The sequence below is a fragment of the Lissotriton helveticus genome, chromosome 3_2, assembly GCF_964261635.1.
Source record: "Lissotriton helveticus chromosome 3_2, aLisHel1.1, whole genome shotgun sequence".
Taxonomy (NCBI): Eukaryota; Metazoa; Chordata; class Amphibia; order Caudata; family Salamandridae; genus Lissotriton; species Lissotriton helveticus.
The window spans coordinates 33,132,330-33,159,798 of NC_136062.1; the positions used below are offsets into that span (position 1 = coordinate 33,132,330).

The window sequence follows — 27,469 nt, forward strand, 5'->3', positions numbered from 1 at the left end:
AGGCAAAAATAACATCAATTGTCCAAAGGTGTCCTTCATAAGCATTTACAAACCTACCTCAGTCAATGTGCCTAGGCCGTTTCTACCACAGTGCACAATCACGAGGTCAGGGTGTTGGAGATGCAAACAGGTTTTAACCAAAGGCAACAGTTGGTGCCACTTCAAACCTATCTGTCCAAACCATTTAATGTCTACATTTTGTAAACCTAGGTCTAAGTCAATACGTCTCTGTTCTGCATACCTCTTGCACCAGAAAACATAGCTATGTCCTACGATCCACACTAGCATTTTGAAGGTATGGCTGGAAGGTATGGTAAGATCTCTGTAGCTCATGCAGTTCCTTCGTAGAATAAGAGATATGTTTAAAGATGGGGAACTAGTTTCTTTTCGCATACAAAATGGTACCTGATTGGGAGATGAAAAGCATTGTTTTTTAAAAGTAGGGTGCACATTCGTTTTGTTGGAAAGTATCTTTATAATTGGTTAAGAAAAAGCAGTTTGAACGTGGAGTACATATTATAGGATAAAATTTGCTCAAATCAACCACACCTGCTACTTGCATTTGGAAGGCACTGTTCGAATTTAAAACACTCGTGAACTTTTAACCTGCATGTGCTGTTAAATGTTCAAGAAAATGTTGCAAAAAAATATTGTTAGGTTAAAAAAATTGATTAACTTTTAACCTCCACGTGTTGTAGAATGTTCTAGAAAGTGTGTTGATAGAATATGTTGCATTTCTGACTTCGATGTGTACTTGAATATTAAAAAAACTATTTATATGAAAAAGTAGAAAGACAGTAATAGAGAGAAGTTTTGAAAGCTAAAAGAGTCAAAGAACTATTGTAATTTGTTCTTGATTACCTACTGGCGGTCGCCAGTAGGTAGTTATCACTGTTAACGGTCTGAAAGTGCGGTGTTGCTCAGAGTGGCATGGTGGTGATATGATATGGTGCTATACTCGGATATGAAACTGAGAGTCTAAACCATGAGGTCTTTGCTGTAAAGTGATGTGGTCTGGTGTTTGTAGCATACGTGTGCAAGTAGTGTTAGTAAGCGTGTATACCATACAAGGATTGGGAAACTAACTACTGACCGCTACTATGTGTTGATAGTATACCGGAAGCGGGAAGCGAAGTATTTACGCCTACCTGTGTGAAGATTTGGGGATCAAACCAAGCTGATTGCTGTAAAGTGATGGCCACTGGGCGCTCTAGGATACTAGCTGTAGTATAAGTGTGTAAGTAATGTTAGTATGCGTTTACAGTATAGAGGGAGTGGGAAGCAAACTACTCACCCCTACTGCTGTGAAGACTCTGGGATTGAACCGTGAGCCTAAATTGTGAGCTCACTGCTGTAAAGTGATGTGCTCTGGGCGTTGTAGCTTTCCTGTGGAAGTGTTAGTTTACGTTTATACAATATAGGGAGTGGGAAGCGAAAGACTTACCCCTTTCCTGTCTCAAGACACGTGGATGAAACCATGAGCTCATTGCTGTAAAGTCATGTGCTCTGTATAGTATTCCATTGTAAGTCATAGTAGAATGTTAGTACGTAATTCTACTAGAATCTAAGTATGTAATGTTAGAATGTAGGGCTGTCATGAGGGAGAGTTGGTACACAGTGCTGGATTAGATGGTTGCTTTGCTATCTGCTCCTGTTGGTGGTTGTTTCACGTGTCTTGTTTTTTGTAATACATCTACTTATTGGATCCACTGCTGTCTGCCTCTTCACTACATACATTTTGCAATGAGAGGGAGAAGGCAAAAAGAAGGCACCACTCACCAATATTTCAAAATTGCTTGCATTGTGCTGAAGAGCTGTTTTCTTCGTGTAGCTGTTTCTACTCATGCCAGGGTCGTCGGCTTATCGAACTATGTCATCCGATTTCTGGTAGGATTTATATTTTTAGATTGTGTGCTTCCTCTGCTTCTTCACTACATTCTGGTCACTGTACTACACGTGTGTAAGTAGTGTTAGTATGCGTTTATACTAACAAATGCATCATGGTCCTAGGGAGGGTGACCTCTCATGTGCAGCTCATGCAATGTCCCAGGGTGTGCATTCGCGGCACATTTGTGTTTGCTATGAGTGGGTGGTGCATGGCTTCCACCCTGTGATAGCAAATACTTGTTCGACTACTTGAAGCGAGAGGAGTAAAACCTCGTATCGCTGTAATAGAGGGGATGCGGATGGTAAAAATGGAGAGATAAGAACAAAAAATAAATTAAAAAGTGGGGTCTTAGCCGTTCTTTTAAAGGAGGCCCCTGGTGGGTAATGTTCCGTGGCCAATCCAATTATTATATTGCGGGATCTCTGTAGGACTGGAGATCTTAATGTCACATGTAAATTAGGCGCGGAAGGGCACAGAGACTTTTTGAAGCCTAGGGGACCGCCACCTTCCCGGGTATTCTTTACTAATTGTTCGGAGGGTTTGAGGCCAACTGAAGTCTGGGGATCGCCACACTCCACGTCTTTATTTAAATATGCAGGGTGGGCCTTGGCAGTCCGTGAAGCCTTGGTGTTCCTAGGCAGTGCCTTATTTGTTCTGTAATCACACGGGCAGTACTTCTGGTGTTATAAAGTGATACACTCATAGAACTCTTGCAGTTGTACAATTACCCAGGCTTCATTTGTCTAATAGTCAGTTAGATTATGTTTGGTAGGTGCACTCTATTATTAAATCACGTTGTCATTAAAATCTCCTATAAACAGATGATTTTCCCAATAAATAATAGACAAGTGTTGTCAGAAAAAGAAGACCTATACACTCAGTTATTTATTTGAAAAAAAGTAACCTTTATTAAAACAGAAATAAATAGAAATGTAATTTTAATCGAACAGTATAATAAAAAAAGTGGGTTGGACTCCAGTGGAAGCAGCGTAGGAAACCTGCAAGACAAAAATTAAACATAAGTATGTGTGCTACGTGGAAGAGGTAAAGAAAGGTAGTCCGAATGAAAGGACCATAGTGAGAATGGAAGGGAGGGGGAGTGGGTACACGTGAGGAGGAGAGGGAGAGTCAAAAGCAGCGAGGGAGGAGGAGACAGAGTGTCGGCCTATTGCACCTAGCCCTTAGTGTTTACCCTCAGTCACCCGTTTGTCTAGGACGCTGGGATCCGTGAGAGAGTGTGATTCAGCAAGTCCTTAAAATAAATACATGAGGCCAGAGATTATGGGCCATATTATCAAGGAAGGGCGATAACATTATCGCCGCTTTAGCGGCAGGAAACTTCCGCTAAGGTGGCGATAAGGGGTTGATAATATACCCTTGTGAATTCCCTTAGAAGCCCAGGTTCTGGTTCTATGGGAATTCACAAGGGCATATTATCAACCCCTTATCGTCGCATTAGTGGCAGTTTCCTGCCGCTAACGTGGTGATAATGTTATCGCCGTTCTTTGATAATATAGTCCTACATTATTAGCTACAAGAAAATCACTTGCATGCACCTGTGCACCCAGGGTGCTGCACCCCAACCCATTGCCCCGCACTCTGCTCAATGGTAGGTCTTGCACACCGAGGCTTCACTTCTCATCTGCCACCACTGGTGTGTCACACGATGTGTTGGTGCAAGCTCCTAGTCCGGGGTACGTTTGTACAATAGATCAGGTCTCCGGTCGGGGACGGTGTCTTGATTCCATGATGGAAGGTGTCAGAATGCCAGGGCATCATTGCGGGATCTGCTCCCGCTCTGCCCTTCTTGTGGCAATCATTGGAATGTCTGAAAAGGGGGAAATAATTTAATGGTGGAAACGTCTGGAGGTAAATGAAAGTTTATTTCAAGCTTGATAGAAAATAGGAGTTGAGTGCATCCTTCGTTTTTGAAGTACAATCTACCAACTGTTAGAAGTAATCATGGTTCAAAGAGGTGTTGGAGTGCACGAGAATACACAAGGTTAAATAATATGTTATACCAATGTGCACATACAAAGGAACAGAGTGCATGCTAGAAGCATAATGTGCACGTTTAATGCAGTGGCAGGAGCCTGTGTGCATGCTCACTACAGTGTCCTAAAAGCCAATGCCATGTGTCTGTAGGGCAGTGCTGCCCGCTGGCTAAGGCCTACAGTCCAGTCCAGCAGGTTCTTAAAATTAGACTGATGTGACGGAATGAGGTTAGAGATCACATCACATCATTACGCACAGCAACATCGCTTGTTGGCACCTGAACACTCAGGCTAATGCAGCCCATCCCTCCCACAGCATCGTGCACATTTGGAGTCCCTGTGCATCCAGGCCCCACTGCTTACCTGCTGCCATTGTTGTGGGAGCAAACACTACAGACAGCAGTGCTCACAATTCAGATGGAGTGTTGATTGCAGGACAGTGTACACCTCATGGATCCCCTTTCATAGACGACGGTCAGCTGGGCTCACAATTTAGATCCCGTGTTAATTGCCAGGATGGTGTGCACCTCATGGATCAATTTTTTTTATTGTGCATTGTGATATTCGAGGTGGATGTGCTCTATCACCTGAGGCACTGTGAAAGAAGAGGGTCGTGTGGCATTCTGGTTATTCTATTTATACGTACGCAAAGTGGGCTGGGCTTGCATACCCTAGGCCAGCGTAGGGGTGTGAATAATTATTCCGGGGACCTGGGCGTTGTTCAGTTCCTGTCTGGCCAGGAAGTGTACTTATGTGTGTTTCTTTTGTAGTTTTGACCTCATAGTGTGTGCAATTTAGATTAGTGTAGCATGTGTCGGGAGGGCGGAAACTATTGTTAATGAGATGGCATGTGATCTAGGATGTGTAGTCTGCCCATGGCTGATGATACTCCTTAGAGCCACCAATACCCAGGCCGAAAGGCAGCACAATAATGTGCACACACACATACACCAGGGGCATAGTGTAACACATTTGTTTTTTGATAGAACGTTTGAGATTCATTGCAATCACACATGGAAGGCTAATGTACAGAGCATGAATATTGATCAAGATGATCATTACATGTTGTGTGTAGTATAAGATATGTGTATACAGGAAAACACTTTTCAAAAAAGCTTTCTAAGCAGAAGAGGTGTCTCATCAAACGCTGTAGAGAGAATGAGTAAAATGGATCGGGTCATCCAACTGTTACAATGGGATTTGTTATGAACCAATCACATGGCAATTGCGCACCGAGTACGCAAGGAGGCCACAACTGACGCGATATTGACAAAATATATTTATCGCAATATAAGTTTATTACAGTGAGAAATACATAAATGTTTAAAATAATTTAGATTTTTGCGTGCTCTCATATACTGTTTAAAGTTATGTAGGTATACTTTTGAGTAAAAAAAAAGTGAATGGCGTACCTGGCGCGATACTACACGTCTGTGATGTAACACAGGGCCTGGCAGCGTGTACTTGTCGAATACGCAAGGCACAGCGGGCACGACCCCATACGTACACGACGGTACACATGGATACCTAAGTAGCACCTGGGGTGACTTCATGCATATATGATGTTACGCGGGACACGATGCCACAAACCCGTCAGATACGAAATGCGCATCATTTACGAATTTAGCAATATGGCGGATAGGATTCGTTTGGTGATGGAGCTTGGTATGCTACGGAGTGCAGTTTTCTCCCCCCCCCAAAAAATATACATATAATATAGATATAAAACATTACATAATTTTTAAACTGAAAAAAAGAAGTATAATAGAGTTCCAAAATATTTAAAAATATAATAGGAAAATATAGGTTTTAGAAACATTAAAATATGAAAAGAACATTTAAAAAATCTTTGAAATTTACTGAAAAAAACCATAGGTTTTACAGACATTATAGTTGGAAATTAGCATTTAAAAAACCTTTGAAATTCACTGAAAAAACATAGGTTTCAGGGGCGTTATAGTTAGTTGAACATTTGACTTATATAAAAGCCGAGAAATTCGCCTGTTATAGTTAGTTGAGCTAACTATAACTCGCGGCCCCGCAATGCACTGCTGATGATGTCACATATTACATCACTCACGACATGGTCAGTGACATCACTGATGACATCTCAAATGACCTCACTCATGACATCACTCATGACATCATCCACATGACAATCTGATGAACATACTGATGCTCTAATATAAACTTTGATACACCCATTCTAAAATGCTGACTACTATTTTTGAAACCATACACAGAAGAATCCCATATACTACAGAGCACTCACTATTTCCTAGGTCTACACACACATCCAGTCTCTTATACATGTAGCTACTCATCAATCCAGGACTATAATATGCACCCATACATCTATACATGCAGTCACACTCTGCCACTCATCAATTTAATCATCTATACAGTTATACACACCAACTTCGTTATTTTTAGACATAGCACATCACTTATTTGTGATACTAACATATATTTACTGTCTTATACAATCACTGATAGAAGCATACACTTATTTATACACCCACTCTTGAAATAACGTAGTCTCACCTATACTCATTTATATACTCCAACACTCACATATAGTGGCTTAAAACATATGTAGTTAGTCACAGAAATACCACTGAGATATTTATTCACTCACCAACACACCCATAGACACACTAACTTACTCAACAGCCCTTCCCAGATGCATTTTTTTTAATCCATACAACCACTGAATCACCCACTCATACATCCATCCACCCTCAGGGACCCATACAGATTCCCAGACAATAAATCAATAACCTATGTAGACACTCATGTAGCTATTTAGCAACCCATGTAGTTGCTTACACACCAATGGAGAGACTAATACAGACTTTCACACAGTTTAGTCACTAACACATGCATTCAGTAAGACATGTTCAATCACTCACTTACACAGTCAGTCACGCACCTACAAAATAATTCCTTTAGGCAGTTGTAAATATATTCATTCTTCAATACACCTTGGTATATATATATATATAAAACATATTTAAACTTTACAGAAACACACATTCACTGGATGTTGTCATGAGTGATGTCATCAGTGTTGATAACTGTTAGCTTTTGCTTGGTGGGAGCTGAGAGCTCCCACCTGGCAAAAGCAAACCTAATTTTGCAATTTCTGCAATCGGGTGCTGTTAAACAGCCCCTGCTTGTAGAAAGCAGAGTCTTCATCTGTTTCCCTGCATGAAAATATGTGTGCAGGGAAACAGATGAAAACATTGCTGCCTCATTCAGGGATCTGCATTTCCAGCAGCTCCCTGCATGCAAGAGCAATGCTGGATCCCGCAGGAGGCGGGGAGCTATCTTGGACCTCGGGGGCATTGTGGCTCCCCTGCAGTCCGGGGGGAAATAGGAGAAAAATGTGAAATAGAGGTCAGAAACAAGGAGAACAATGTAGAATATATGTGAGAAACAAGCAGAAAGAAGCAGAATAAAGAACACCAACAAGAAGAAAGAGGCAAACTAAAGGTGAGAAAATAGCAGAAATGGCAGCCTAAAAGTCAGTATTGAGCGGAAAGAGGCAAAATAAAGGTGTGGAACAAGCAGAAAGCCACAAAAAGGTGAGATATGAGCACAAAGAGGCAGAACAGAGGTAAGCTATGTGCAGATAAAGGTGAGAAACTAGAAGAAAGAGGCAGAATAGAGGTCAGAAACGAACAGCAAGAAGCAGACTAAAAGTCAGAAATCAGCAGAAAGAGGCAAAATAAAGGTCTGAAACGAGCAGAAGGAGGCAAAATAAAGGACACAAATAAGCAGCTAGAGGCAAAGTCAAAAATGAGCAGAAAGAGCAAAATAGAGATCAGAAACAAGCCAAACGTTAAAATAGAGATCAGAAATGAGCAGAGGGAGGCAAATAGAGATCAGAAACGAGCAGAAAGAGCCAAATAGAGACCAGAAACAAACCGAAAGAGACAAAATAGCGATCAGAAAAAAGTCAAAATAAAGGTCAGAATGCTCAGAAAAAGGCAAAATAGAGATCAGAAATGAAAAGCGGCCCCCAGCAAAACTCCAAGGGGACTTCATACCCCAACCAGTAGTGCGCGAAGAGGCGTGTTTGAAGAGTGTTTGAGAAAGGGGTGGGGCCTCCAACGAGGTCTCAGTAGTCCCACAGTGGGGGACTTACTAGAGGCAATACTAGGGGTTCTTGGCCCCCAAGAACCCCCAGCAGCCTAGGGGACTTCATCCCCCAACCAGTGGTGTGAAGAGTGGTTGACAAAGGGAGCGGCACCTCCGTAGTCACGGCAGTACTGCTGTGGGGGGACTTACTGGTGGCAACAGAAGGGGTTCCTGGCCCCTCTGCAGCCAAGGGGATTTAATCTCCCCACCAGTAGTACACCAGAAGGCATGTTTTCAGAGTGGTTGAGAAAGGTAGTGGGGCCTCCGACAAGGTCTCAGCAATTTCACTGTTGGGGACATACTGGTGGTAACAGGAGGCCATCTTGTGCCCTAACTACTCTCAGCATGCATGGGGAATTAATTAGGGGGGGTGGAACAATACTCTGTCCGCTCATGGAACTCTGCTGAATTTTTCAGTAACGCTGCCAGCTCCGGTCAAGCCTAGCAGAAAGAGGAACAATAAAGGTCAGCAACAAGGCCATAAGTGAGCAGATAAAAGGCAGAAAACAAGCAGAACCCACTCAGGCACTCACATACACAGTGAGACACACACACTCACCCACCACGGAGACTCATGTACTCACTCTGAGAGGTTACAGGTTACAGTTAAGAAATTACTTTAAAAAATGTAGTGATTAATTGAATAAACAAATGTTACATGGACATTATAGTTAGGAAATGGAATTAAAAAAACTTTCTAGTTAGGCTCCCATTTTACTCGTACAAAACCATAGAAATTCAGCAGGTATAGTTACCTGAGCTAACAATAACTTATGCCCCCGCAATGCACTGCTTATAACCTCACATATTACATCACTCATGACATGGTAAGTGACATCACTTATGACATCTCAAATGACATCACTGATCACATAATTTAGTGATTGCATTTTCTAAACGTTTGAGTCTTAAACATATATCCTAAGTTATCACGAAAGTTAAATTAGTTTACTTTGTGTACTACCAATGATCAATTCTATTTTAAAACATAGATTAAGTAAGTGTCTGTTTAACTGTGTATCTCTGTGTTTGAGTGAATGTGTGTGCGCTTTATGGGTGAATAAGTGGGTGTGTGAGCAGCTGAATGGGTAAGTGCTGTGTGAGTGTCTGTATGGGTGTATAAGTGGTGTGTGGATGAGGGTATGTGAGAGACTATAGATAAATGAGTAGTTGTGTCAGTTTTTGTATGAATGAGCGAGTAGCTGTTTCAGTGGCAGTAAGGGTAAGTTAGTGGCTGTGTGAGGGGTTGTATGGATGAGGGGGTGGCTGTGTATTTGGCTGTAAATTGTGAATGAGAGGGTGCATGAGTGGCCGTATGAGTGAGTGAGAGGATGTGTGAGTGGCTGTTAAAAGTGTGAATGAGAGAGTGCATGAGTGGCTGTATGAGTGAGCAGGTGCATGAGTGTCTCTTTGTGAGTGTTAGTTACAGGAGTGGGTGTATGGGTGTGTGGAGTTGTGTGTGAGTGGCTGTATGGGTGAGTGAGTGGATATATCAGTGCATTTATGGGTGCAAAGGTGAGTGTGAGAGATGCTTGATAGGAGGCTATGTAGTTGTCTCAGTGACTGTTTGGGTTACTGAGTACATTAGTAAGTGAGTGGGTGTGTGAGTATCTGTAAGGGTGATTGATTGGTTGTATGAGTGTCTGTATGTGTGTGTGAGTATGTGTGTTTGGCTCTATGCATGAGTGGGTGTATGAGAGTGTGTCTGGGTTTTTGAATGGGTATGTAAGTAGTTGTGTGAGTGGGTGTAGGAGATGTTCCATGTGGTGTGAGCGGGTGTGTGAGTGGTTCTGTTCAATAACATTTAGAAAAGACTCAATCACTGAATGATGTTATCAGTGATGTCATTTGGGATGTGATGTCACTGACCATGTCATGACTGATGTAATACGTAAGGTCATAAGCAGTGCATTGCGGGGGCATATGTTTTAGTTAGCCATAGATGGCACTGGGAACCACCTACCCCCGGGACCGGGTCCTGAAATGTCCTGGAGTGCCCAGCACTGGGACATTGCAGTTTGCTATGGCTTGGCGGGACCATTACCACTCCCGCCAAGCCATAGCAAATGCTGCTCCGCTTTCAACATTTTTAATGCTCTCGCTTACTGAAAGTAGAGTGGAATTGCTTTTGGACAGCGGAAGCTGCATGTTCAGCAGCTCCCTCTGTCCGAAAGCAATGTGGGCTCCTGCAGGACGCAGGGAGCTGGGAGGGATCGTGGGGGCCTTCAGGCTCCCCCCAGAGTCCCCAACAAAGTGTCTGGGAGCCCTGGGTGGGACCAGGGCACCCATAACAGAGGCTAGGCCCCAGGGGATGGTATCCCCAGAGCTGAAATTGGCCGGGGGGAACATGGCCCCGGAATATTGAAAAAAAATAAAAAATTAAAAGCCCGGGCCCTGGGGAATGAGATCCCTGGTGCTGAAATCGGCTTGTGAGAGAGGTTGCTCAGCCCCCCTCATTTGTACTTTAAAAAAAATAAAAAAGGAAAGGCTAGGCCCCGGAGGAAGGGGTCTCCTGGGCCAAAATCATCTGTGGGAGGTGGGGCTATGTGACCCCCCTATTCAAAATAGACCTGGCCCTGGGGCCAAAATACGCCTAGGTAAGGTGGGCCACACAGCCCCCTCTTTGAATGAAGAAAAGATATAATTTAAAAAAAAGATCAGCAATTTGTTGGAGGCCCGCCCCATTTCACTACTACTCTGTAAACTTGCCTCCTGGGGCACTTCCGGTTGGGATATGAAGTCTCCTTGGATCCTGAGGGTCCATGGGGGCCAACAAGCCCTCCTGTTACCTCAAGTAAGATGCATAGAGCACATTGCTGAGATAACTTCAGATGACACACACCCTTTCTCCACCACTGTGCAAACGCGGCTCCTGGCGCACTGCTGGTTGGAGGATGAAGTCCCCTTGGCTTCAGAGGCTCCTTGGGGGCCAATAAGCCCTCCTGTTACCTGCAGTAAGTCCCCCACAGTTAAATTTCTTAGAGGTGTTTATAGGCCATGCCCCCTCTCTCCATCAACAGGCCCATTTCTCAAAAGAGGCCTGGCCCTGGGGGATGGGGTGCCTGGGGCCAAAATAGGCCCAGGGAAGGGGGGATCATGTGCCCCCACTCCTTGAATGAATACAAAATAATAATAAATAAAATCAGCAAGTTGCCAGAGCCAATACCCCCTTTTTCCACCACTCTGCAAATGCACCTCCTGGCACACTGCTGGTTGGGTATAAAGTCCCTTTGGATGCTGAGGGTTCTTGGGGGTCCAGAAGCCCTCCTGTTACCTCCAGTAAGTCCCACACAGCAGGATTCCTGAGAGCTGGTTGGAGGACCAGCCCCCTTCCTTCACCACTCTGCAAACATGACTATTAGTCATAAAAAGCCATGGAAATTCACTTAAAAAAAAACAAAGGTTACAGGGACGTTGTAGTTCGGAAATAGAAATCGATTTCTTTTTAATTCCCTGAAAAAGACAAAGGTTACAGGACTTTTATAGTTAGGAAGTGGACCCTAGAAATTCACTGAAAAAACCAAAGGTTACACAGTCATTGTAGTTAGGCTGAGATTTCACTCATACAAAACCAGTGAAATTAAGCAGTTATTGTTACCTGAGCTAACTATAACTTACGCCCCTGCAATGCACTGCTTATGGCCTCACATATTCCATCACTCATGACATGGTCAGTGACATCACTGATGCTATCTCAAATGACATCCCTCATGACATCATCCACAGAACCACTGACACACCCACTCACACCCCATACAACCTCTTGAACGCCCACTCACATACCCACACAACCACTCACATACCCATTCAGAGATCCATACTAATACTCATATACCCACTTACTCCTCCATTGAGGCACTCACACTCCCAAACAGCCTCTAAACACAGCCACTCACTCACCCATAGAAATGCTCACGCACTCACTAACACACCCATACAACCACTTACATACCCATTCACACATCCATACAAGCACTCACACATCCGCTCAGTCATCCATACAGCCATTCACAGACACTCACCAATACAGCCACTTACACACCAACTCACTTAACCAAACCGCCACTCAAACAGCCACTCACTCATCCATTCAGCCACTTACGCATTGAGTCACTCACTCATACATCCATTCATACACCCACTCACTCACCCATACAGTCACTACACACCCACTTACCCACTCATAGAGCCACTCACACACCCACTTACCCATACCACCACTGGCACACTCACCAGTACAGCTACTCGGACAGCATCTCAATCACTGACACAGCTATTCACACACCGCTTATACACCCATACAGCCACATACACACAAGGATACAGTCAGACAGCCACTCATATAATATATGGTAGAAGTAGTATCACCTAGTTTGCTAATTTGGTTAGTATATATGTTTGACACTCATAAACACTTACAATCAGTGTAGTAATCAGTGATGTTCCTGACCATGTCATGAGTGATATAATATGTGTGGTCATAAGCAGTGCCTTGTGGGGTGGAAGTAATCGTTACGTCAGATAAATATAACTGCTGAATTGGGGGTCCAAGAAAAAGCGGGGGTCCCAAATGCATTTTCCCCATGTTAATTCCCATATTTTGTTTTATCGTTTGTGAACTCTGCGGATCCCTCAAAGGGCTCAGCGTGATACCCCATGTAACCTTGTGGCAGTGGCTCAGCAGATTTAGCACGGCTGGGGAAAAAATAAATAGATTTTTTTTATACTCTCTCTTCCTCTCACAAGCATTTACAAACCCTTATAGGCTCTGTCACACTCATTCATGCACCCAAACTAACACTGTCACACCCATTCACATACCCATAGAGACTCTGTGACACCCGATCACAAACCCATACAGTCACTGTCACACCCATTCACAATCCCATTCAGATACTGTTACACACATTCATATACCTTAGAGACTGTAATACACATTTACAAACCCTTACAGACACTGTCACTCCCATTCACAACCCCATACAGACACTGTCCCACCCATTCACTTCACATACCTAGACACTGTCACACCCATTCACACTCACTCACATACCCATAGAGACACTGTGACACCTTTCACAAACCAATAGTCACTGTCACACCGATTGACAAACCCATACACAAATTGATATACCATAGAAACACTTACACCCATTCACAACCCCATACAGACAATGCCACACCCATTTACAAACCTGTATAGATAGTATCACACCCACAGCTATACCCACATAGAGACTGTTACACCCACTACGAGATCCACTCACGACCTGCTACATGAAATATCAAATGTGCTCTTTTGTACTGAATGTGTGCTTTGGTTTGAAGATCCGCAAGGGATCTGCAAAGACAAAAATTATTTTTAAAAGATTTCAATAAAAAATGTAAAAGTGTATGGGGAGTAGGGTGGCTCTGAGAAGAGCCATAGTGTTTATTGTGTGTATGTGTATACGCACCCATGCAGGCACACAGTAACACACTGACACTCACAATCAGACATTTATTCATGCATCAACGCAACCAGACACACACTAACATGTACACTAAGAAACCCATGCACACACTTATTAAAACACTTATATAGCCAGAGCATAATAAAAACATGGACACAACTCTTTATTTGTTTTTGTCAAAAAGGGCGCTTTATAGCAGAGTAAAAGGGTCAAACAATGAGATTGTATGCAAAAGAGTTGCAAATTGAAAAATCTACTGTTTTAAAACAGTAAGAAAAGAAAAAAAATAATAATGGTGAAGCTTCTGTTTCTTGAACATGATGATAATATCCTCGTATTTTTAAATCACAATGTCCTGCGACTTCACAAAATTAACAACCACTATTTTAACTTCAGCACAGGTTGATGGAGTTTTAATGTTCACAGACGGTTGGCTGAGGCACATGTTCCTGCTCCTCCATCACTTGATAATCCTACCATCTCCTTTAGAACTGCAACATAAGCATTTATGGTTCGTGTTCATGTCCTTCAAGAAGGATGATGTGGCAAAACAAAGAAAAAAAATAACCTTGATGTCTCTTCACCTTCTCCAACATTGTGATAATATCATCATTTTTGTTCAATGCGAGCTCTTGGCACTTGAAACAATGAAAGACCATTTGTTTAAGCTCAGTGCAGGTTGGTGGAATGTTAATATTTCAGAAGGTTGCACGAGCATACATGACAATGCTTCTGCATCAGTAGAGGATGTTGCTCTCTCAATCACCATTCTTAAATATGCATGCTCATGGTTGCGCTTGATGTTCTTCCACATAGTTGATGTGCCATCTCTTTACATCTTCTTAATACCTCTGGAAATCTGTTTTCCCACACCTTACATTGAATTTATCTGACAGGGCTTTCTTCTCTACAGAAGATACAATAAACCAGTTCCAGACATCACTCTCCTTTCTGATGTAAATAACTTCTTCCTCTATTACTCCTTCTTCCTCTCATGCAAAAGAAAGAGTTGGCACATTCACTTCTGCCCTAACATACGGCATCAATGAGCTTTCCACCTTTCTGCACCAACAGCCAGGATCAAACTGACTGTTTTGGGTGTGGATTTCCCAAACTTTGGGTGTGGTTGAACAAGAACCAATTCCGCTGCATATCCTCAGATTTGCACAATGATAAAATAGGTCATTTCAGCTGAAAATTGAAAGAAACATTCAAATTGTTTTAACAATGTTCAGCCTAATAGTATAATATAATTACAAACTTTCTATACCCCTAAAATTATTTTGGGGGATATCAACAAATCCGCAGTTTCATTTGGACCACATGATCAGAAAAAAAAACATTGACCGAAAAATAATAGTCCTGTCCTATTGGGTTAGAATCTGGACCACCGAAGAACATTGTCCTATGGCCCCGTGACTTATATATAGCTGAGGCAGAAAGTCAACTTTCTGATGGTACATGCTACAAAAGAAGCAACTTGACAACTTTGAAAGTATCTTGGCAAGATCAAAACTAGAAACTCATGGCATGGAGAAGCGCCAAATTAATTTCAAACGATGAATACAAATTCATGAAGAAAGATTTCCCGGTTATTCCAACATTTTATTTAATACCCAAGATACACAAAGATTTGAACAAACCACCAGGTCGGCCGATTATATCGGCGATCAACAGCTCAACAGAGAACATTTCTAAATACATCGATTTTTTTCCTCCAGGAGTGGGTAAAATGTCTTCCATCATTTGTTCAGGACACTTCTGATTTTATCAAAAAAGTTAACAATGTAGTTTGGAGCACTGATTGTTTATTGATAACTCTCGATGTGTCTTCCCTTTATACATCAATCAAACATGCTGATGGTATAAAGGCTGTGGAATTCTATTTAAACAAGAGGCCAATGAACTTCTCTTCGCACAACAAAATGTTACTTTCTATGAGCCAAGTGTGTCTGGAACAAAATTATTTCCTCTTCAATAATCAGATTTACCAGCAGGTCAGAGGGGTAGCTATGGGGTCTTGCTTCTCCCCGAGTCTAGCATGTCTTCACATGGGACTCTGGGAGGACCAGACCCTTGGCATCATTCATGGCACAACAATGCAACAACATGTTCCCCTTTACCTGAGATATATCGATGATATATTTATGGTGTGGCTAGGTACATCTTTAGAAGCCAATAATTTTGTGGAGGCATTGAACGTTAACAGTTTAAATTTGAGATTCACCTCACATATTGATGCCAGATCGGTGTTCTTTTTGGACACTGAAGTATATGTTTCAGATTCTGGCCTACACACTAAGCTACATAGAAAGCCCACGGCAGGTAAGACGGTGCTACATGCCTCCAGCCAGCACCCTCAACACCTTATCAATAGCATCCCCTTCGGGGAGATGCTACGGATTAGGCATATCTGTAGTGACGTCCTAGACTGTCAGAAGGCTCAGGAGGAGAGTAAAGCACGTTTTTTGTCCCGTGGATATTCTGTAAAGACTGTCCAGCGGGCAATCAACAGATCTCTTTCAGTAACAAGAGAAGAGAGTTTGGCAATTAAAAACAAACATAGAGTTCCAATAGTGGAGGATACTAAAATCCAACCCAGGGTTATCACCACATATAATAAACAACATAAGGAAATTCGGCGGATTTTCTATAAAAATTGGAACTTAATAACTGGGGATCCAGTTATTGGGAAATTTATCACCAGTAAGCCTGACATCACATATAGGAAATTCCAATCTTTGTCGGATAGACTAGTAAGTAATGTACTAGAGAAACCGATTTCCGATACCTGGGGTGCTCTTAGCGGAGGCTTTAAAAAGTGTTCTGTCTGCAAAGCTTGCAGACATGGCTGTAATAAAACTCAGTACACTGTGCCTTTTAGAAGTTGCCCTGTCAAAATTAAAAAACACATGTCGTGCAGGACTGAATTCGCAGTCTATGTGCTGCAGTGTCCTTGTGAACTCAGGTATGTGGGTAGTACCCGCTTACCCGTTCACAAACGGATACTGCAGCACATTAGGGCCATCGTGGGAAAAGACCAAGCCTACCCGGTGGCCCGTCATTTTGAGACTCGACACAACAGTGATCCCTCAGTACTGCAGTACTATGTTATCGATTGCGTCATGCCACTCAAAAGAGGAGGAGACAGAGATGCTAAGCTCTGTCTTTTGGAAACTAGATATATCATTGAATTGGACTGTAAGACCCCGCGAGGCCTTAACGCGAGTGAAAGATGTATACACCTGTTTGTAAATATCAGCATATCAAGGGTATCAATCTAGTATTCACATTCACTCACGTTTACAGTTTTTATCTAGTCTCATGGTTGCACAATGCACTTTATTCTGATTGCACTAAGATTTGAACGAAATTGTCTATAAGAGATTGGGTTAAGGGTGTAGATGAAATGATTAAAAACTCAAACACCTCCCTCTATATCCTTCCAAGAGCTATAAAAAAAGTTTTAAGATGTATATTACACATTTTTTGCACTATTTACGCACTTTATTGGTAGGATTAAATATGAGGATTTGTACTTGATTAAAGCTTAGACCATTTTGACAACATTTGGACTTTAATCATACCCTATTATCAGTTTGTGTTTTCTCATTGGTCTCTTTTTTTGGTTAACAACAAGATGGTTTTAATTACAATGTTTATTGAGACTCTTTTATAGAACTGTATTGTTATTATAAATTTGATGTACAGTATATGTGATTAGATGAGTTAGTTTAAGAAACAATCTTCCTTGAAGAGCTAGTAATGTCATAACAAAAAAGACACTATGTCGTTTACTATTGTGTTTTACGAAATTAGCAAAGTTTTACACATTGCAGACTAGTACAAATACTTTGCTCTTCATAATTTTTATCTGGTTGAGATTGTAGCTAACCTCACTAACCTCATATATATTTTTTGTTGCGTATTTTGCACTATATGTATTTTGCACTAATCAAATGACCAATTGACAACACCGGGCACCAAGCCATCAATGTTAAAATAAGTCGGTAAATAGACTGGCTATTACAGGGTTAACTGAGGGATGGCCAGAAACAACTAGCGCCACCCCTCGTTGTACAGGCTCAATAAGTACCCTCATCACTTTCAAGCAATGTATCATGTGATCAAGCCTCTGGCTAGAGGCGAAACGCGTCATGCGGGCTTGCTGGGTATTATTCTGCTTGATGGAATAAACCACTGATTTTGCACGAAATCTGGGTCTGTCTTATCCGTTTTTGTAGTACAAGAAGTATGACTGGGATGCGGCAGCGTCAAACGGAGTACAAGCAATATATATATATATATATATATATATATATATATTAAAACCACTATTATTTATATAATGTGTGTGTGTATATATATATATATATATATATATATATATATATAGCGAGAGAGATAATAGTTTTATGTAAAATATTAATAGTGTTCAATTGTTTTATCCTAGTACATTTATTATTGTTTATATTTTGCCATCATTGTCACTCCTTTGTCATCTATTTTACAAACTCTGTGCATTTACTACCTTTTCCATCATTGTCTCTGTTTTCACCTTACAGTTTTTGTAGTATTTGCAGTATTTCGTGATTGTTTTTTTCCAAAAATGTAATACTTTATCCTTTCTTTTTGCCATATTTTGCATCTACATATTGATTCTTTTTTCCAATACTTTGTAAACTAATATTAAGCCAGGTGATTGGCCATTGACTGTTGTTCTTGCAGACCTCTTCTGAACAATTTACCACAGCATTAAAAAAATAGTAAAAATTGGCTTTTAAAAATAAGGTGAGAGGCTTTATTCTTAGTAAACATAATTTTAAAAACTATAGTTTTATAATATAGCAAAGGTTACAAGAATGTTATAAAATGTAAAAGAAAACATAGAAATTCACAGGAAAAAAAGCAAAGGTTACAGGGTTGTTATACTTAGGAAATAGACTTTTAAAAAAAAGTAGAAATTCACTGAAAAAAATAAGGTTACAGGGACATTATAGTTAGGAAATAGAATTTAAAAAAACTTAGAAATCCACTGAAAACAACAAAGCTTACAGGGAGGTTCTAGTTAGGCTGACACTTAACTCGTACAAAACCAGAACGATTCAGCAGTTCTACTGAGCTGAACTCAACTACAACTTATGCCCCTGCAATGCACTACTTATGACCTCACATATTGCATCACACGACATGGTCAGGGACATCACTCATGTTTTTTTCAGTGAATTTCTAAGGTTTTTTAAAATTCAATTGTCTAACTATAATGTCCTTGTAACCTTTGTTTTTTTTCTGTGAATATATATATATGTAGAAAGAGATTTCCAGTTAAGATCAGCCATAATCTTCGCCTCAATGACTTTAATGGAATCCAAACCTCCTGTCACGTTAGAGGGGGTAGACTTACATTGTAAGCCGTGCCACTGAGAACCATTATGTATCTTTTGTCTGGCATTAGCTGTGACCAGAAGCAAAATTGCTGATGTTCAGTCGGAGTTTTAATGCCAGCATTTGAACTTTATCAACAAATCTGCGATACGAGGAAATAGCCTTACCTCATGGTGCTTCAGATTGTAAATAGGCATAATGTAACAATGTACAATAGTGTGAATGCATTGTCCTTTTCATCAACAATCACCCTCACCACTTTTATACATATGCACTTTGCTGCTGCAAATGAAAAATGTATTGATATAGTATCCGGGAAATACATTTGTTCAAGGAAATTCCCCAAACTCACAAGTAATTAAAAACAAATGTTATGTTAGCTCATTCCTCTTCACTGTCACAGCAAAATCATTTGAAAGTATGATTTGCAGCACACAATTTCATTATTTTCTAACTACATTTTCCTGCTCAACTGCCACTCCCCACTTTAACATCATTTCTGGACAATAGCTCTTGACCAAAGAGCTCTCTGATTTTCATGACCTCACTCGCATTGGTGGACTCATGTTGAACTTGCTTTTCACATTGAGCCATAAAAAGCTTAAACAGCCTAATGGTGTCACCCCTTGTGCTTAAAATTTAAAAAACACCCTCTCTTTTCTAAGCCTGATTTAAGCATTACTTATTAATGCCCAATAACTGATAGAACAACTCTGATCTTGGCTCACTTTATAGACTTAAAGTACAATGCCAGACACTAAAATAGCACATTTGAATCCATCAATATCGGCATTCAAGATCTATGTCTAACTACAATCCTGGTGGCAAAAAAGCCTACTTTTCCTGCTGGGTAAACACTCATAAAAAGTGAAAGGTTTTTACAGTAATGACCAACCCGGTCTAACTTCAGACGTTATGAACAACACATGTTTTGTAAAAAGTACTAATTTACACAAAGTGTTGTTTGAACCACAATGAGCTTATTACCCCTAGATCACTGGTTCACTGAAAACGGCTAAAACTGGGTAACTAATACCCCGGAAAAAATGACCTACTCTTGTAGTTTCTTTAATTCAATGTCATCACCCTATCTTGTAAAGTTATTATTACCTGGTAGCACCAGCATCAGACTTGTCTTGCTAATATAACAAAACGTCCTGAAGTGATTTGATGAGGAGACCTTCACATTCAGAAGTTGGTGATAGTTGCAATTACAAAAGTAGGTTGTCTGAGATAATATGGTACTGAAGATGTTTATAGTTAGGGTATTCTACTTCCTCAGTAAGTGTTTGGTTACTGTGCCCACCATTATTTATAGTTAGGGTATTCTACTTCCTCAGTATGTGTTTGGTTACTGTACCCACCCATGGTGCATTGAGTGTACCCCATGTGCTCCAGCAGTGGCACACATATTTTCATTACAGTATTTGCCCCTTATTGACTATCACAAGATATTTCAAGCCAAGATGTTCTCCAACATTATCACCTGATGTGATGAGAAAGCTATGTTACATTGTGCAGCAGTTTAAGTAGAATATACGATGTTACATTGCGGTGTTCACATCGGGATACCTTTACAACGCAGGCATTACAACGCAAGTCATTACAACGACTTGCGCTGGAGGGCACTGGACTTTGGAATAGTATGGTTTACTATTCCAACTCCAGCCTACGTTACAGTAGGGAAGGTGTTGGAAGAGTTAAATCATACTATTCCTTAGCTTAGATCGCCATCCAGCGCAAGTCATTGTAATGACTTGTGTTGTAATGCCCGCGTTGTAAAGGTATTGCGGTGTGAACACCGCAATGTAACTGATGTTTCCAGTTTAAGTACAGTATACAATAAAAGTATCATTATCATTACCTTAAAAATAAGAGAGTTTCCCAGAAACCAGAAAGGACCGGGTATCAACAATATAAACAAGAACATTTCCTTTCTGTGTTGTTATGCCGCTGATGGGTGACCGAAAGGCCTACGCACAAACCATAATTTACTTTTATATCAAAATTATGACACAGGTAGTTAGTACTACACAACACGAGTGATTACTATTTATTTCTCAAATTTTATTTGCCTTAAAAACATTATTTTCTTTTTCAATTAAAAACATAAACTGGTCAAAGAAAATTTGAGAAACAAATAGTAATCACTCGTGTTGTGTAGTACTAACTACCTGTGTCATAATTTTGATATAAAAGTAATTTATGGTTTGTGCGTAGGCCTTTCGGTCACCCATCAAAAGCATAACAACACAGAAAGGAAATTTTCTTGTTTATATCATTATCATTACCTACATTATCTTGGGACCCGTCCTTGTTATGCCTGGTCTCCGGAGCTAGGAAGGCAATGACAGAAACAGAAAGAAAACCGGGTTCTATGAGCGTCTTATTTCTAGTTTTGTTTTCACTCCATATCCTTTTTTATATGCCTTCTGCCGCAAACATGGGATTAATGGGGGGCAAAATATCTGAAAAGGGGTAACTTCTGTGATAGCATTGAGGTCAAAGGGCACATGATGCACATGATGCCACTCAGAGACGTTTTGAGGCATGGGCAAAGTGGACTCTAGCCCCAGATGCCACTCCCCCTGGTACATTTGTGAATTGAAGTCTATTACATTTCTTCATCGTATTTGAGCGTGCTTTTGAAAGTGACATAAAATCATCAATGCAAGTCCAACTGAAGGGGGTAACATTATAAACTAGTAATGATTTGTTTTTTATTTTACATTTGCAGTTTCGTCATAAAACTGATAACCAAGTGAACAACCGGCGGTCACAGGTGCTTATTAGTGACAAGTAAGAATACTTTTTAAAGCATTATTTTGTTGGGTGTTTGTTCTTACATACATCTGCACTTAGAAACCATTCTCTGCATAGCCAAATAGCGCAACATAAATCACACAACTTGTAAACAAACGCATTTAAAATAATAAAATGCAGTATATTTCATCACTTCAGTCATTCTCCTTCAGACTAAAACTGAGACTAGCAACCCATCAAGTTTTCACTCCCTACCTGGGATCTAGCATGAGTTGTTTGTTGAACTTTGTTGTAAACTGGTTGAAGGGCAGAGACATTTCCTCATTTTAGAGGAATCTAATGATGATGTTTACATGCGCCTTAGAAATTCGCCCAGAGGAAGATTGGAAAGTAATAAGACATTATGCCAAGTAATGAAAAATCTTCATTATTTGTTATTATTGTGCATGAATCTATTTGGGCGGACGTCAGGTAATGTACGTCTAGACTAACAGCTAAACTAGGCATTCATTATTTTAGAAACTGCTATATTAAAAAACTGAAAATTAAAATATTTCTAGACAAACGATATTAAAGAAATATAATACCTATTCCGTGTTATTGTGTGGTGATGGTGGTTTTGCGAGAAAGGAGTTCAGTGTTGCAAATATTAACAAGATTCAGCGATCAGTCTAGAGTGAAATTGTAGCAAAAGCTCAAAGGCCTGTTAGCAGAATAGTGCTCTGTCTTCTCTGTAAATCATGAGTCTCTGTGATCTACTAGCTTTATTTAAATGTCAATGAATATTTAAGCATAGTCACTAATCCTGAAACCGTATTTGCTGTGTACTATTAACACTTGCATTGCTTTTAATGATCAGTCGATGCTTTAGCATATGGGGTATACCAAGGATGTGTATGCCATCCAAACTGCCTTCGTGTGTAGTGTTTGTGATGGTGGCATAACATGTTAGGAACTGTCAACTTTTGAGATTGTTGTCAAATTCTAGGAGCAGGTATGTTATTAAAAAGGCAAAGAGTTGGGACTCCTTACGGACGATCACACTTTCTTTTATTGTTTGATTTTTAACAGGTTCGAGTGGTAGATTTTTCTTCAGGTGTTTTGTTTAATTCCCTCTTTGGATACTTCAAATCAGATGTTCAGCATAAGGATGGTTAAGGTATGCTTATGTGACGACCTTTGTGCTACCCGACTATTGCCTGCACTTCTCTTTAATTATTTTCTCCTTCCATGAGAGAGAATAACAAGCATTGGCATAGCCAATACTTCTCACTTTTGGGACCTTATAAGTATTTATTTATGCAGCACAATATCCTTGGTGCAACACCATCAACTGTTGCATGGCTAAACATTTATAAGGTCCCCAATGCGAGACCTATTGGCTATGCCCAAAAACAATCACCAACACACAAAAGGAAGCTAAAAGCATCCCCTGGAGGTGTGCTTGATAATCAGAAAGCAATACACAAGCATGTTTAATGCACGTGCAGCTATTTGGATGCTGGCTGGGCTAATAGAAATGGCACTGATGGCTTTATAGGCCCATTTGTCCACCCGAGTGTGGGGGAGGGGAGGAGAGGCCTGCAATGGCTTCTGGTAGCCTCTATGACCTGCGCAGCATCAATTTGAATTTGCTGGGCCGGGGGTTCAGGCAGCTGACCCAGGCTACCCCCTCTGATCCAGTACGCCGGATAATTTATCGCAGTTATCACTTCTAGGTCACACGGAGTTATATGCTGCATGGGGGAGCAGTGACTGGGCACCGCTTCTTATTATTGGTCAACAAGCAACCACACTGGAGGATAGAAAGGGACAATACATTCTGTTGTACAATAGGGACGGTAACACTGTGGGGCATGAAGGGATATCAAGGGTTACAATGCTTTCACCCAATTTTTTTTTAAAAATCTGCATTTTCAGAATGGGAGCTCGCCAATTATTTTATCCAACCGGAGCTTGGTATAAAAAGGTACAGACCCCTGGCTGACCAGGGTAGAAGAGGAAGCAAAGGAGTGGGAGAAGGCTCTACGGGCTTGAAGGGTGTTGGTTGTTTAATGGGCAGGGTAGAGTCTGTAGCAAGAAGTCTGCTCTCATCCAGAGTTCAACCCCATGCTGGGAGAAATGTGAGAACACAAGTCCTTACTCCTGAAGTCGAAACTGCATATAAATCAATAACCAGTTCAAAAGCATTTCGGGTCCGAGTACCCTGGCTTACTGCTGGGCCCCACAAATACTACGAAAAATATGTTTCCAATAATATAATCTAACATTACGCACACACTGCCACCCCAGAAGTGTCGAGATGGGGATGTTCTGTGTCGACCGTTTACTAAAGAAATTCATGTCCTCTAAGGTACCTCGTTTTGCTCTTGTCATAACTTGAATATGTTGGGGGCTTATTAAATGGCAAATAATGGTATGAAAATCATGGAAGGCCATTAAATTCAGAATGCACTTTAAAGAACTGATCTTCATTCCGATATTAAGTTACAACGTTACAGTGTGCAGTAGCAACAATGTTTTGCAGCCATTAATAAGGGGGATGCATGCTGCGGACACCCTGTGTGACTTGCTGTTGAAAAATTCACATCCCAGTAGGAGTAAATCTGCTATTCATTCTTCTCAGCTCGTGCCATTTAAATGGATATTAGCAATACCACATATGTCCAGTGCTCTGGAAGGCAGTGCGATATTAAGCTAGTATAAGCCTAATGCAGTATAAGCAGAAACCAGCGCAGTTGGGCACAGAAAAGCGGCATTGGAATGCGCGAGCCCTTCAGGAAATTACACGCACCTTCTAATTAAAGCAGCAAGGAAACCTGACACAAGACAGATGGCCCTGCGCACCCTGCTGGCTCCCAGTGCAGTGGGTTTACAAAGTAGGAGGGCTGAGGGGAGTGCGACCAAGAATCAACTAAGCGTTTCCCTTGCTGGAGCGAGCCAGGAGCACCATGTGTTTGCAAGGTAATTGCAAACATATGGTGTCAAAGCTCGGTCCCACAAGGGAATTGCCAAACGTGCACGCATTGCCATTGAAAGCAAATCAACGGGTGCATGATTTTAGGGCAAAAAGGGTATCGATTACAAAAGGTCTTTTTTCTAAGCAGCGCATGTACGCTGCGTAGGCAAGACCTAGAAAGAAAAGTGACAGGGATGTTCTGTGAATTCTGTGATATCATCAAGTCACAGTAAGGATGCTTTTTAAAAGTAAGAGAGATGTGTTACTTATGGAAAGTGAAGTTTTACATGCCTAGCTGATATGGCACTGCTCTCATGGGCATCATCAATTCCTCAATAATTTCTGATTCTGGTAAGTGCGCGTATTTAGGGGGCACTGTTGAATTGGGTTCTTATGGATTGTCAACTCCTCTGGTCATCAACAATTCTTCAACGGCTGAATTTGTTAAAGGTGCATATATAGGGAGTGCTGTTGAATTGGGCTCTTTTGGTCGCTGAAGATGGAAGGGTTGTTTGTGAGTAATAATAAAACCATAAAATGTTTAGGTTTCTCTGAAAAAGGTAGAAAGTAACTAAAGCATAGGTTAAAAGGGTTTGTGATTTGGCAGTCTTTGTTGTCGCAGTTGCAGGTCTGTCAAGTGGATAGATTTGCCACATCTGTGGTGGGTGCAGAAGGATTTGGGCAATTCAACCCATCCAGGTGGTTGACCACTTACATGGTAAAAATTAGAAGCCCTTTTACTATGCAAGAAGTAGTTGAAGCTTTCTGATGGATACATCTGCCTGTAAATTCATCAACTTTTGAATTACCCCAACGTGCAGCATTCCCAGGCTCCCCATTTCTAGGAGTTTTTTGTTGCAGTTGTTGCGACTTTGTTGCTGTACAAAGATGGCTTCTCCGAGGAAGTTGGGGTTCAAGCCTTGCAGGGAATGTGGAGGCCATATGTCCATTACTGACTCACATGAAGATTGTTTGTGGTGTCTGTCGTCTGACCACGATGTCAGGACAAGCACTTTGTGCAAGCACATGAATCTAAAACTGCTGAAGGAGAGGGATGCCAAACTATTCATGGCCAAGGCAAAAAGGCAGAAGAGAGGTCACAGGAGGTCAAGGACCTGCTCGAAGTCACCGACTCCACACACTTCCAGGTCTTCATAGAAACACATGAAGAAGTTGCACCATCGCTCTTTGGAAGATGCAACTTTGTTGGTGTCCCGAAATCCCAGATGTCATCGTAGGGATAAGATCTCTCTGACTTCATCTCCGGAGGTGAGTACAGCTCCGTCTCCAAGAGCAGTGACTCCTCCGGCTCAGAGAGATGGAAGGCCTTCACCATAAAGAAAGACGATCACTCCACCTCTGGCTCTGGGGTCTCTGGCGCGGCAACCAGCGTCTAATTTAGTGCCTCCCGAATGGCTTCAGGGCCTGTGATACCATATCCGGTGTATCCTGTGTTCCCGGCTCAGGGATCGGATCTGTCGCATTTTTTAAATGCGATGTTTGGCTTATTCACCAGAGCGGCAAACTGATGCTTTGTGCACCTGTTGACCCCATGGGTCCATTGGCAGATTTCCTGGAAGGCTTGCCACCTCACCTTCCCCACTCACCACTCATGCCTTTTATGCCTATGACTCCAGGGAGTTGGCCTCTTCCGATGCCGAGATTCATTGGAGGGTCGAGCTCCTCTAGATGGTGTGTCCCCGGTGCCGTCTGGTTCCGAACCGGCACCGACTCGACCTTAACCGGCTTTGAGAACTGTTCCTTTTCACACCCCTTCGATACCAATACAGAAGTCACCAGCTTCGCATCTGGTGCCGCCGACGCTAGTTCCGAAGATGAAGTCTCGGAGAGAGGCTCAAAGGCTATTGGAGGAAAAAGAGGACCATGAGGAACATGGAGGGGCTGAGGAAGGAGAGATTATAGATCCTGACATTGATTATGAGGGCTTGAAGGAGACAAGTGGCCTGGACACTTCTCCTGAGTTGGAGCTTTCATCACCAAAAGGCTTGCCGACACAGGAGGTGATCACTTATCATACGGTAAAGAGAAAGGCTGAAGCCCTCTTGGGGTTGCCTTTTACTAGAGCTGAAGTCTAATATTCTGACAGAGGTGCTCCTTTCCCCTTCGTTTATTTCGGAGCCTTTACTTCCCTTAATGAGGTGTTGACAGAGCCTATTCCTGAAGTCTGGCAGAAGCCAAATCTCTGCACCAGCGGTTTCCAGGACCGTGGCAAGGAAGTAGAAGGTGGCTCTGGGGAATCCTGCTTTCCTGTCCACCCATCTTCTGTTGGAAAGCTTGATGGTCCAGGCTTTGTGTTCTTTGAGACTGTCTGCAGGTTTTTTCCCATCTACGCCTGCAGATACGGAATCAAAACACTTGAAACAATCAGCGAAGGTAGTGTTCTCGCTGGGGAGTATGGCCTTCAAGTCTACAAATGCCACATGCCTTTTGGGTCGCTACATCCATGCCCTCATGGACTCAACCAGGGAGGTTGTCCCATAGTTGTTTGAGGATGTTCAACTGCATTTTTTTCAGGTGTTGTTGGATGCCCAATATAGGAGAGTAGGGTCTGCTTTTCTATGGTCACCCCATTTTTTGCTTTTTGCTTCACTGGTTTTCGACTTAATGTGGCTGTGGGCCTGCTAATCAGACCCACAGCCCTGCTGTTCTCTCTCTAAATTTCACACAATGTACTCTAGGTACATCACCAATTGGGATTTGAGTCACTCTTGTGAGTCCCTGTACAGTGTACTACTAGGTACCCAGGGCATAGGTGCACCCAAGGCCTACCAGGGGCTGCAGCATATCTTATGCCACCCCTGGCTGGCCATCCAAACTGACACAACTGGCTGATCACTCAGCTGGGGCAAGGTCGTGTAATCAT

At 41.7% G+C, this 27,469-nt stretch overlaps 1 protein-coding gene across 5 annotated transcripts in view; it reads left to right on the forward strand.

The window, feature by feature from the left end:
- ATP8B4 (ATPase phospholipid transporting 8B4 (putative)) overlaps positions 1-27,469 on the forward strand; it is a 4,589,528-nt gene that overhangs the window by 788,900 nt on the left and 3,773,159 nt on the right. For all 5 annotated transcript variants that reach the window (XR_013609828.1, XR_013609825.1, XR_013609826.1 and 2 more), the window contains exon 5: positions 21,601-21,662. Coding sequence is in view for 1 of the 5 variants with exons in the window: in XM_078684774.1 (XP_078540900.1) it covers positions 21,601-21,662 (62 nt within the window). In the remaining 4 variants the exon portion in view is untranslated. The remainder of the gene's footprint in view (positions 1-21,600; positions 21,663-27,469) is intronic.